The 11,934-nt window shown below is 47.2% G+C and overlaps 1 protein-coding gene across 1 annotated transcript in view; it reads left to right on the forward strand.

Annotated features, from left to right (window-relative positions):
- chrna11 (cholinergic receptor, nicotinic, alpha 11) overlaps positions 1-9,667 on the forward strand; it is a 30,140-nt gene extending 20,473 nt beyond the window's left edge. The window contains exons 7-10 of the mRNA XM_012828923.3: positions 1,577-1,771; positions 4,105-4,191; positions 5,885-5,994; positions 8,656-9,667. Of these exons, the coding sequence (XP_012684377.1) occupies positions 1,577-1,771; positions 4,105-4,191; positions 5,885-5,994; positions 8,656-9,495 (1,232 nt within the window). The 3' untranslated portion in view covers positions 9,496-9,667. The remainder of the gene's footprint in view (positions 1-1,576; positions 1,772-4,104; positions 4,192-5,884; positions 5,995-8,655) is intronic.
- The last annotated feature ends 2,267 nt before the right edge of the window (positions 9,668-11,934 follow it).

Here is an 11,934-nt window from a genome sequence, read left to right on the forward strand (position 1 = left end):
GCTTTCTCTTTCTCTCTGTCTCTGTCTCTGTCTCTGTCTCTGTCTCTCTCTCTCTCTCTCTGTCTCTCTCTCTCTCTCTCTCTCTCTCTTTCTCTCTTTCTCTCTCTCTCTGTCTCTCTATCAAATCTTTCATACATTGTGCTGATACTTTGCCAAATGCTAATAGTAGCAGCCATACCTTCCCTTGCGGTACTAATCCACTTAGCTGGTCCATGTCAGTGGCCCATGACACGGTCACAATAGCCACACAAATGTGTCAGGTGTGCACTTCTCTCTGGCCAGAAGCCACTTACACACTCATGTCAGTGCTGACACGCACACATTCATGCGAGTTAGCTTAAGCGTCAGTACTCTTAATGAAATAGAGCGAGCTTTTAGAAAGATACCAGCACATGCCATTGCTGAGAGTGAGTTGGGCCTTGATTTGAAAGGTTTGAAATCAGTTGAGTCAACATCAGTGTCATTTTGCTGGTGGGTACATTTCGGAGAACGTGGAAAACTTGCTTAGAATTCCTTGGGAGAAGTAGCTTCAAGGTCACTTTGGCCTTATTCGGCAAACATTCACATGTCAGGGTTGTAATTTAATGGATTTGAGGACTGTCTAGAGCTTTGCTTATCACCCTTCTCAATTTCTTAACTGATCTTTTCCAGTCTGGCCAAGTCCCCCCTCTCGCTGTTTAATCTTATCTAATGGTCGTACATTTAATTTGGTTCAGCTGAGCAGCTATTCAATTAAGTTGATGCAAGTCAATGAGGTATGAATATGCGTTTCCTTTTTTAGTATATTCTTCTCTAAATCTTTTTTTTCCTTTGATAACGGGTCTTTTTTTCTTTTTGTCTTGAGCATTGAGCTGCTGCATTTCTTTAACGTGTCATTTTCCCAGAGCCTTTCAGCTCCCTGCGTTTGCCTTTGTGCTTGTAGTCGTGCTGTGCATTAGTGGAAAAAAAGAAAAAAGAAAAGTCAAGCACTCCAACTCAAATGAATAGGCAGGGGGTGGGGTGGGGGGTGGGGTTGGGGGTAACACCAAACTCGTTTCTCTAGAGACTTGAGACGGATCCAAGCGGTGGCAGTGCAGAGTGTGGAGAGCGTTAGAAAAACAAAAGTCAGAGATCCGGCGTTGGCGTCTTACCCGCTGCACCTGATCCTCTGTGTGGTTCTGCTTTCATCTCCTCAGCTTGAGTTAGTCATTCTGATTTGGCACACAGGCCCGCACCCTGCACACCTACACACACTCTTCCTGCCCCCCTACAGAGAGTAGCTGAGCTGATGCTGAGACGGACCTGGCCCTGATCTGGTGCTGATCTGGTGCTGATCCGGCACGCATGCGGCGCATCGACGCCAGATCTCAGCCTATTTCGGTCCGGAATCAGCTGTTTATCTGGGCCAATGTTCCCATCACACTCAATGCTCTCCTTCTCTGTTTCTATCTTTCCCCCTTATTCCTCCCTCATCCTTTCATCCTTTCATTCATCCCTCTCTCTGTTTCAACATTATTCCCCTATACCTCTTTGTTTCTATCTTTTCCCTCCATCCCCTCCTCTCTCTCTCTCTCTCTCTCTCTCTCTCTCTCTGTAGGCGTGCCGGGCAGCAGGAGCGAGGTGTTTTATGACTGCTGCAAGGAGCCGTATCCAGACGTGACGTTCGTGGTGACCATTCGGCGGCGGACCCTCTACTACGCCCTGAACCTCCTCATCCCCTGCATGCTGCTCTCCTCCATGACCCTGCTGACGTTCTTGCTGCCCGCCGACTCCGGGGAGAAGATCTCTCTGGGTGAGGAGAAGAGAAAAGGAAGGGCAGAGAAGAGTAGAGGAGGGGAGAAGAAAGGAGAGACAAGTAGGGGGAAGAAAGAGGAGGACAGAGGTGGAAGGGGGGAGAGAGGAAAATAGGAGAGAAAGGGAAAGAAGATGAGAGGAGAGAAGAGAAGATGGGTAGAGGTGAGAAATGACGAGAAGAGAGGACAGGTAGAGGCTAGCAGAACTGAGGTAAGGGAGGAATAGATTAGAGGAGAAAGAGAAGGAGAGGGACAACAAAAGAGACGGAAATGAGAGTAGATGAGAGGAAACCAAGGGAGGGAAGAGTCTAAAGTCTAAAGTAGACGACAGAGAGGTTTAGAGAAAATGAGTGCAGGGCAGAGGACTAGAGGGGAGAAAAGAAGGGAAGCCTGGAGATGAGAGAAGAGGAACAGAGGAAAGGGGATGTTTTAAAGATACAGGAGAGAAGATGAGAGGACAGGAGAGAAGATTTGGGAAGGAGAGTTAAGGTGAGACAAAAGATAAAAGATGAAAGAGGAGGGATAAGGAGAAGAGAGAGAAGTGTGGAAGAGAGGATGAGAGGAGAGAAAGGATACAGAAGAGGATTGGAAAACCAGATCAATGATCTCCTTTGGTGAACGAAGAAAGGCATGTTTTTAGGTGGAAGGAAAGGGACTTAAGAATGAAGGGAAGGAGCTGAGGATGAGGAGGTCAAAAAAAGAGAAAGAGAGAGAGAAAAAGAGAACCCAAAACATCACCCCTTGTGAATAAAGAATGTGAAGGTACAGGTAGGGGTAAAACATGGCAGCTAATGAAGGAAAACAGTTCAGGATGAAGAGGTGAGAGAGAGAAGGAGGTCAAAAAAGTCAGAAGAAGTAAGAAGAGGAAGAAGCAAGGCATTAGGGAACCTTAGAAAGCAGAGGTTGACTGACAATGCGGTTATGCTGATGAGCCTCCCTGTACAGTGTACCACTGTAAATGCATTAGTCCACAGTTATGTGGCTAATTAATCTATCGACAAAACTAAGCCTTCAGGCTCAATTAAAGGACTAAATGGAATTAAGTTTGACATCCTTTGGCTGAGGGAAGGAACTAAAGGACATTCTCTCCATACCAACTGAAGCAGAGGAACTTTTTGAGGTCAAGGCTCTCTTGTAAGTGCTATTGCTTGGGCACGGGTTCTGCCAATGTAGGCGTTTGCTGTATCGGCTTAAAAGAATTGTTGCTTGTCCGATCTTTGAACAACGCCCACTTTAAAACAACACTCCCTTCTAAACTCCAGATGAAGCCTGATCGGGGTCAAGAGCGAGGCTACACAACCACCCGTGCAACTGTGAAATCCAAACAGCCATCTAGCAGCTGTTTCCATGTCAACGGCCCCATTGTTTTGAGTGTTGAAATGCCAAAGAGTAAATAATAGACTGTTGACATTGCAGGCCATTGAAAATGCAGTGTTGCACAGGTTAATGGAATAGACTAATAGAGGTTGAATAAACAGACTCCTCTCTGTGCGATGGAGTGGAGAGTGTCTCTTTAAGATCTTCTGAACTCCTCCATCAGCGTGTTTACTGTTACTGAGAGGGGCAAATTATTCAACCCTGCGAAGGTCTTTAAGGGGCATTTATTATTGGCAGTCCCATTTAGAGGAGCATATTTATTTTAATCTTCGTCTCTGCTGTAAAGGGCATTAATCTGCGGCACTGATCGCAAAGGGTCCAGCCCAGTGGCGTCTGGTTATTGGGCACTTCTAATACACACCTGATAATGCCAGCGCGGCCAGGGCTGGAAATCTAAGGTGAAATATAGAGGGGGAAATTGAGAGAGCGCGAGGCGTAAGTGGATTTAGGAAGGCAACAGAGATGGATAGTCGTGCGGGAGGAAGAGGGGGGAAAACGGAGGAGGGGAAAGATGGAGAGGAGGCATTTGGGGGGGTAGGAAGAGGAATGGGCCATTTGCAATTGACTTTGTGGTGCACTACATCACCGGGGCGCTCTGAGCGGAATCAAGTTTAATCAAAGCGTACCCGGCTAAATGACGTCTCAGGCCCGCTCCCGTGTTTGTTTTAGGTCAGCAGGTTTTAAGGATATGTTAACTTGTTGAAATCAAGTTGGATCAAACCACGGCCGGAGAAATGACCATACATAATGTACAGTCCCCCTGCTTGTTTATGATGAGCAGCTTTAAGGACACTACCAGAAGGCTTGGCTACCTGCCACCTCTTGTTACAGAGCCGTGTCAACAAGGCAACAGAGACTATGCTGCTGTTTCAGTAGTTCATGTAGTTTGTAGAAATAAAATTGAATCTCTAATCTAATGCTCTTTCTTTCTCTTTTTCTTTCTTTTTTTCTCCAGGCATCACCGTCCTTCTCTCCTTGACAGTCTTTATGCTGTTGGTGGCAGAGATCATGCCGGCCACTTCAGACTCCATTCCTCTAATTGGTTAGTCTGGAGTCAGTGAGTGTGTGTGTGTGTATGTGTGTGTAAGTGTCTGTGTGTATGTGTGTTAATGTGTGTGTATGTGAACATTTAAAAATGAATTAGGGTGAATCTCAAAGGCGAAGACAATGATTGTTTCTTTAACCATAATATTTTAAGTGAAGTAAACATCAACCTTGTAATAAGAAATATGCAACTAACAACTCCTTAGGACCGGTGCGATGTAAGGACAGCTGATTGAAACCAGAGTGACTCACTATAACTCAATGACCATTGAGGCTGGTAGTGCTGCTTCTTGATGCTAGATAGCCTACTGATTGCTACAAGCACTGGAATCATAGTTACACTCACACCTACCTAGCGGCACTTAAAAACACATTAGAGTACAGATAATTCAGTGTGTGGGTGATAGTATCCTTTAATCTGATTGAATACATCTGGTTAATGACTTTATGGCTCATAAACGTGTTATTTTTAGTGTCACCTTTAGAGTCTCTTGAATGTCATTGTGTGTTTCAATGCAGTGAGATAAAGAAATGAGACATTTTAAACATTCTTTATGAGAGAGAGAGAGAAAGAATGAGTGTTTCTGTTTATGTATGTATGTATGTATGTATGTGTGTGTGTGTGTGTGTGTGTGTGAGAGAGAGAGAAAAAGAAAGAAACTGTGTGAAAGTCTGTGTGTTTTTATATGTGGGTGTGAGAGAGAAAGAGTGCATAGATGTGTGTGTGTGCGTGTGTTTTTAAATGGTTGGGACCCTGGAACAGGCAGGTCATTAGCCCTCAGAATAAATTGTGCCCTGTTTTGCGTCAGCTCCACATTTTTGGTCAGGCTCCGGCGACCAGGGCCATCTGCTCGAGTTTAAATGTAATTGGGCTGAATAAATCCTGAGGGCTGTTCGCCGGAGAGGACTCATGGTGGGAAGGAGAGAGAGAGGGAGGGTAAGAGAAAGAGTGTGTGTTTGTGTTTGTGTGTTTGAGAGAAAGGCAGATTGACAGACAGAGTGTGTGTGAGACAAAGGGAGATAGAGACAGGAAGAGAGAATGTGTGTGTGTGTTTGTGTGTGTGTGTGTGTGTGTGTGTGTGTGTGTGTGTGTGTGTGTGTGTGTGTGTGAGAGAGGGGGCAAGGCACAGGAAGGGAGCGACAAAAACACTTAAAGCGTGTTGTGTAATTGTAGATGCGTACAGATACAGATGAGATCGGAAGACAAAGAGAGCAGGATGGGGGGGGGTTCATCATCAACAATTCAGGCGCCGTCCTGGCAGTCTCGGCAGTCTCGGGTGCTTGAGGAGAAAGATGCGGAGTCACGGAGCGGGGCAGACAGGGGCCAGCCAGCGATGAGCTCTTGAGTTTTAATGAATGACTTCCTGCCCTCTTTAGTTCTATCGGCACACCTACATCGCTGAACACCCAACGCACAACCACCACGCCCCAACGCCTGTGCAGAATTTTAACATGTTTGTCGCTTGACTGGGTGGAAAATTGCTACTTCACTCTCTCCCTTTCTCTCTCTCCCTCCCTCCCTCCCTGTCACTTCATCTCTCTCTTTCTCTCCTGAGCTGTCAAGGTGATTTTCAGTCAATCAGCCTTACCGCTTCTTACTGGCAATATGTGTTTACAGAGTGGGTGATGAAGACTCACATCCATCTTTCTCTCTCTCTCCCTTTCTCCCTCCCTCTCTTTCTCTCCCTCAGGGCAGTACTTTGCCAGTATAATGATCATTGTGGGGATGTCAGTCATCGCTACTACGGTGGTGCTGACGTATCACCATCATGACCCTACTGGAGGGACCATGCCCAAGTGGGTAAGGCATCTCTCTCTCTTTCACTCTCTTTTCTTTTTCTGTTTCTCTTATCCTTCTAACTCACTTGTTTCCTTTATCCTACGTCTTCTCTAGCTCATTGTCTCATACAAAAGTAAATCTGTGTTACAATAAAATGTAAGTTGTCAAACAGGGGAAACTGAGGTTGGCTGAGCCTGAAACGTGTGTCTCCTTTAAAAAGCTCCAAAGCTTATATGTATAATACAACATTCATTCTGTTGCTTTGCATCTTTTTGACGTCTAGACAGGCTCCATTCATATTGGCAGTATGCGCTCAAGTTTTGATCGTTGTTTTTGATTGATGGTTACACAACTATACGTCACACCAGGTCGCATATAATTGCAATACTCTATAATCACAGCGCGCCAGCGTACCTGTGAGGACCTGTCCATAACGTAAGAGTGGGCAGTGTGGAGAATCACACATTAGTCTAACCTCAGTAAGGTCTAGATCTCCAGCCACTTACCGTCACTATTAGGACTAGCTCAGCAAGGGACAGCCACCTTCTACTCCGCTCAGTGGTAATGGACTGGAGCCAATGGCGCTATCTCACAGCTAGAGCCAGTTTCACTCCCTGAAAGGTTTACTTTTTGTAGCCTTCTGCCTTCACGTAAACTGACTCAAGCCCACGCCATGTGTATAACAACTACTGTCTGTGTGACAAATTAGAGTCTTAGTCGGAAAAGTTTATTGACGAAGACACTGTAATGGGATGATGTAACATTTGTCTGGGGGAAAACACATGGTGTTAACATGGTGATGGTTTTTTATGGTGTGTAGTGTGTTCTTCTCCACACAGCGTGGCATCCATTCACCCCTCTTGCGAATGAGCTCAGTTCATTTTAGGGGCTGATATATACGAGGGTCAGCTTATTCCCATCCATTCGCTGTTTACTGATTTCATCCATTATTTTTTATTTCTGTGCCACTCAAGGATGATGCAGTATGACATAATCTACCCCTCCGCAGGCAAAACTCCAAGAAATAAATTGCAAATAAACGCCTGGAGACTAAACATTTCACCAGCCGAACACTCGTACTAAGATATTTATAGGGGGATCAGGCGTAGGGGTGTCAATGAAACCAAGTAGATAGGGGAAATGAGAGTCAGTTCGTTTCTACAAGGATGTCAGGATACAAGAGAAATTATAATGGAATGAAATGTGTTAAAGCAGCAGTAAGGAGTTATGGTCTATAGTAGCCAGCTAACTTTATGAAAGGCATGCAAAAACACCTCCAACAGGCCAGCTGACCCACTAATTAGAGCTTGCTTACAAGCTAACTTGTGTCTTTTGGCGCCGATATAAAGTGCTGTGAAAGCTTTTCTTATATTTTCTTGGGGTGTTCTGTTCTGGACCACAGAACTACATAGTGCACAGTCTGAGAGGCTAGTGGGAATGACAGGTGTTTTTATCTTTCATTCACATGGCCGAATACCATACAAATTAATTTTGACCGATGATAATGATAACTAGTTTTCCATAAAAACATACCTTAAAAGTGGCAAATTGTTGTATAATGTTGTTTTAAAAGATGATTTTCAGAAGAACACCAAATGTGTTACAAACCAGTTTATAAAAACTTATGAGTGTGCAGCTATTTATAATAATTGATAATAATTGTATTAACATATTCACCTAGCAACAAGTGTTAACACCTCTCTAAAAGAGATCAGTGAGAAACTATCTTCTAATATATGGCCTGTCATTTATATCCTCTATATTTGACAACTAAGTACAGACCATGTTAGTTGGGTTTTGCAAAGAAAACAAACGACCAGACTGAGGTTGTTAAATCATCCTAAAACTGATTTCATAATGATGAAATGATCAGACTGATTTCAACAGAACACAATCAAAATACATTACATTTAAATCTGAGTTCAAGTCTGGTAGGGTGGTGTGGTCTTCAGAAAGGCCCCTGCTGTGTCTATTCAGCTGTTGCTGTCCGTGGTGCTGAAATTCTTCTCGGGTCGCCTGGCTCTTGGCTAATTTCTGTCTCTTCTGTCTTGACCAGTAGGAAGAACTGCTATTTCTTACAGTAGCATTTTAGCCCTGAATCACACCTCTAGTCTCTCTGAGTGTGACATACATACATCACAGATGGTGTTTTCACGTTTTGTTCCAAAATAAAACCTGCAACAAAAAAGATGTTCTTTCTTCCAAATTTGCCTTAAGGCAATATTCCATACCAACATGCTGTCGGGCTACTCTGTGTAAAGACACACTGTGTCAGACTATGAAGGCAGGAAGTACATCTGTCATTAGTTTCCCAGCAAGTGTTTTTAACCAATTACCTGCTATTGGTGTTGCTGACTTCAGCACAGTAGGAGGTGTGATAACGTGGTCATTCAGTGACGGCGCCTCCCCCCCACCCTGTTGTCTTAATTTCATAATGCCTCGCTGGCATGGTGGTATAATCAGTTAAATTGTTTAAACCATATTAAACATACTGTGAAATGTAAAATAAATGAACAACAATGTATGACCAATAATGGTGGCAGCCAAACGAGAATGCACTTAGTCATAAAGTAGAATGGGCCAGTTAATTACGGAGAGGACAAAGCATTGAAATTAAATGTCGTGTGTATACTAATAATCTAATGACATTTACAATGGCCAACACTCTCACCCCCCTCTCAGGTGCAGTTGGTGCTGCTACAGTGGATAGCCTGGTTCCTGCGTATGAAGCGTCCGGGCGAGGGTGATGACACCGAGCGCCCGCCGTGTGCCCCCCACCTTCGCCGCTGCTCCTCGGGCTCCCAGAGCGGCAGCCTGCCCAACGCCGTGCCCAGCTCCTCTGCCACCACCGACCTGCACCACCCACACAACCACCACCACCACCACCACTCGCCACACCCACTGATGCCCCTGCACGCCCAGAACCTGCTGGTGGGGGCCCCACCGCATCTCCACGCCCAGAGCAGCACCAACAACAACGCGGGCCTGCTCTACATTGGCTTCCCCAGCCTGGACGACCCAGCCGTCTCTCCCCCGCTGGAGCCGCTCACCAGGGGGGGTGTCCCCACGGGGCCCCGGGTAGGCGGTGGTGGAGGGGTGCCCCAACACGCCATCCCGGGCCACAACGCGGCCGCCAGTCCACCTCCACACCTTCCCTCCCAGTTCTGCAGCCCTCCGCCCCCCGTGCCCAGCCTGGAGACCCCGGGGTGTGCCAGCAGCGCCTCCAGCAGCGGGGTGGGAGGTGGCGGAGGCGTGGGTGGAGGGGCGTGCTCCTGCTCGGGGGCCAGCGGGGCAGGAGGGGACCCCCAACTGCAAGCCATCCTGGAGGAGGTGCGTTACATGGCCGACCACTTCCGCACCATGGAGGAGAACGAGAACGTGGCGGACCAGTGGAAGTTCGCCGCCTCGGTCATCGACCGCCTTTGCCTGGTGGCCTTCAGCGTCTTCAACATCATCTGCACCATCTCCATCCTCATGTCCGCGCCCAACTTCGTGGAGGCCGTCTCCAAAGACTTCCTTTGAAGACAAACAAAAACGCAAGGACATGGGGAACGAGGCACAGGTGGAGGAGGAAGAGGAGAGGACAGAAAAAAAAAAAAAAAGGAGTGGGTGTGCTACTGGCTAAAAGGCTACACATTAGCCGCTGTGGCGCAAGTCCATCTTCTGAAACCACAGGAGGAGCAGGGAAGAGGCACCAGGACTCTAAATTCTGTTTAGAAAGGAGCAGAGCGGAGAGCTCAGGGAACTGATTTTCACTGACTGCCATGGGAGTGCAGACATTTGATTTTTACTGGGAGACACACGACTGCAAACACGGTTCTACTGGGAGACACACGACTGCAAACACGGTTCTACTGACCAACTGTTGTATTCACAACATCATGGTGTGTTCAGTGACTCAAGCCTGGGGAAAGGAAAGGGAAACTTTAGGGCCGTAATCATCATCATCATCATCATCATCACCATTCGTTTTAGAAACCTGAAATTACCCTGAATGCTTCTGCTTCTGCTGAGAGAGGGCAGTGTGTAGTTGGGGCTGAAAAAAGTTAGCAGAAGTCAGAGAGAGAGAGAGAGAGAGAGAGAGAATGTGAGGGAGAGAGAGAGAGAGAGAATGTGAGGGAGAGAGGGTGTGATGGATGGAAGAATAGGAGCAATGGAACTAACAGAGATGTCCAGATGACGTGTACGACAGTGGGTGGTATTGATTGGAAACACAAACACACACACACACAGAGGGAGAGAGAGAGAGAGAAAGAGAGAGAGAGAGATAGAGAGAAAGAGGGGGGGAAGGAACAAATGGGCAAATGAAAGAGTGAGCGTGTCTCCCACCTGGACAACGATAAGGATGAATGGACAGATTACAGAAGAATAAGAACAGCGAGAAGAATGGGGATAGAGCAACAGAAAGAGATGGAGAGGAGCGATAGAGATGGAGGCCGAGGGGGGCTGGGGGGTGGAGGGGTGGAGGGGCTGGGGGTGCAAAGACTTAGGAGGAGCAGAGGGTGGACAGAGACAGATAAATACGCTAAAGCAAGAGGCAAAAGTCAGCAACATTTAGTGGCATGGGGCAGATTGGGCCACGGCGGGAGATAGATAAGATGGGGGGCCCATCCGAAAACGGAGAGACGGTGGCATCCATCACAGAACATCAGAGAGAAAGAGAGCGTAGGCAGACAGAGAGGGAGAGAGGGAGAGAGAGCGAGAGGGAGAGATAGGGAGCGAGAGGGAGAGAGAGGGAGAGAGAGAGAGAGAGCGAGAGGGAGAGAGAAAGAGGGGTGCATAGGGATGAGGACCTCCTTTTGATGTTGACATGCAAAATACTTTCCCTTACATCATGTTCTTTTCTCCATCTTTAGCCCAAACTGGGTGGATAGTCTGTCGTGAAGGAGGCCCACCTCACGTCCATTGTGAAGTCACTTCCCTTTTAGTGTCAGTCAGTCAGCCATCACAGCAGAGGGGCTCAAAGCTGTGTGGGCACAATTACAATCATCTCTGGAGCCAAATGTGGTATGGAGGCACCCTCAGTGTTAGCGCTGGTTTCAGTGTTGGACAGCCCACTCTCTTTTTCCCTCTCTCTCTCTCTTATCCTCTCTTCCTCTATCTGTCTCCTGTCTCTTTCTGAAAACGGTAAAAGCAACAACTATGGGGATAGCATCCATGGATAATAAAAGGGGAAAGTAACTGAATCCCAGAGCACTAACCCCAGCCCATTCTGTGCCGTGCCCCTACCCCAGACACGGTGCAGAGGAATGGGCTAATTAGGCCATTTAACCAACGGCAAAAAATGGGATCTCAGTAAATTGACTTGCTGCCCTTTGGGATCGTCCCTACCTCTTAAACCCTGTGTCTCTCCCGCGCCTGTCACTCTCCCCTGGCCTCCGACCCGGAGTCAATACGCTGATCTTTTGAATCTGTTCTGGCCGCCCAGCCGGGCCCGCTGATAGGCCTTGTCGCTGTTCTCGAATGGGGACAATAAAGATCGATTGACGCGGCAAAGCGAGCAGCGAGACCGAGCGAGGAGGTTCTCCAGTGCTGTGCCGTAATGAACACATAAAGGGTCACCCCCTACACCCCCACCGATCTGGCAGCTTGTTACCATGGTAGTGAGCCGATGTAACCGCTCTACCCCCGCGTGACCTATTGAATGGCAATCGCCCCCCCCCCCCCCCCCCCCCCCTAGTGTCAGCCCCCCCCCCCCCCCCCTCCTCAAAATGCTTCCTTTTGCTGGTGGGGTTTTTGATGGGTTTAACCGTCAGCCATCCATCTGCAGATGGAAGGTTTGAGTCTCATTGCTCCGCCATTAAGATTCCTGAGGCAAATCTATTCTCTTCCCTGATTCCAATGCCCAAGTGAATCCTGAAATGAACTGAGATGACTGCGCTGGGATATGCATTAATGAAATGTCAATACTGTTCACACATATCTGTGTGTGTGTGTGTGTGTGTGTGTGTGTGTGTGTGT

This window comes from Clupea harengus, chromosome 19 (assembly GCF_900700415.2).
Source record: "Clupea harengus chromosome 19, Ch_v2.0.2, whole genome shotgun sequence".
NCBI lineage: Eukaryota > Metazoa > Chordata > Actinopteri > Clupeiformes > Clupeidae > Clupea > Clupea harengus.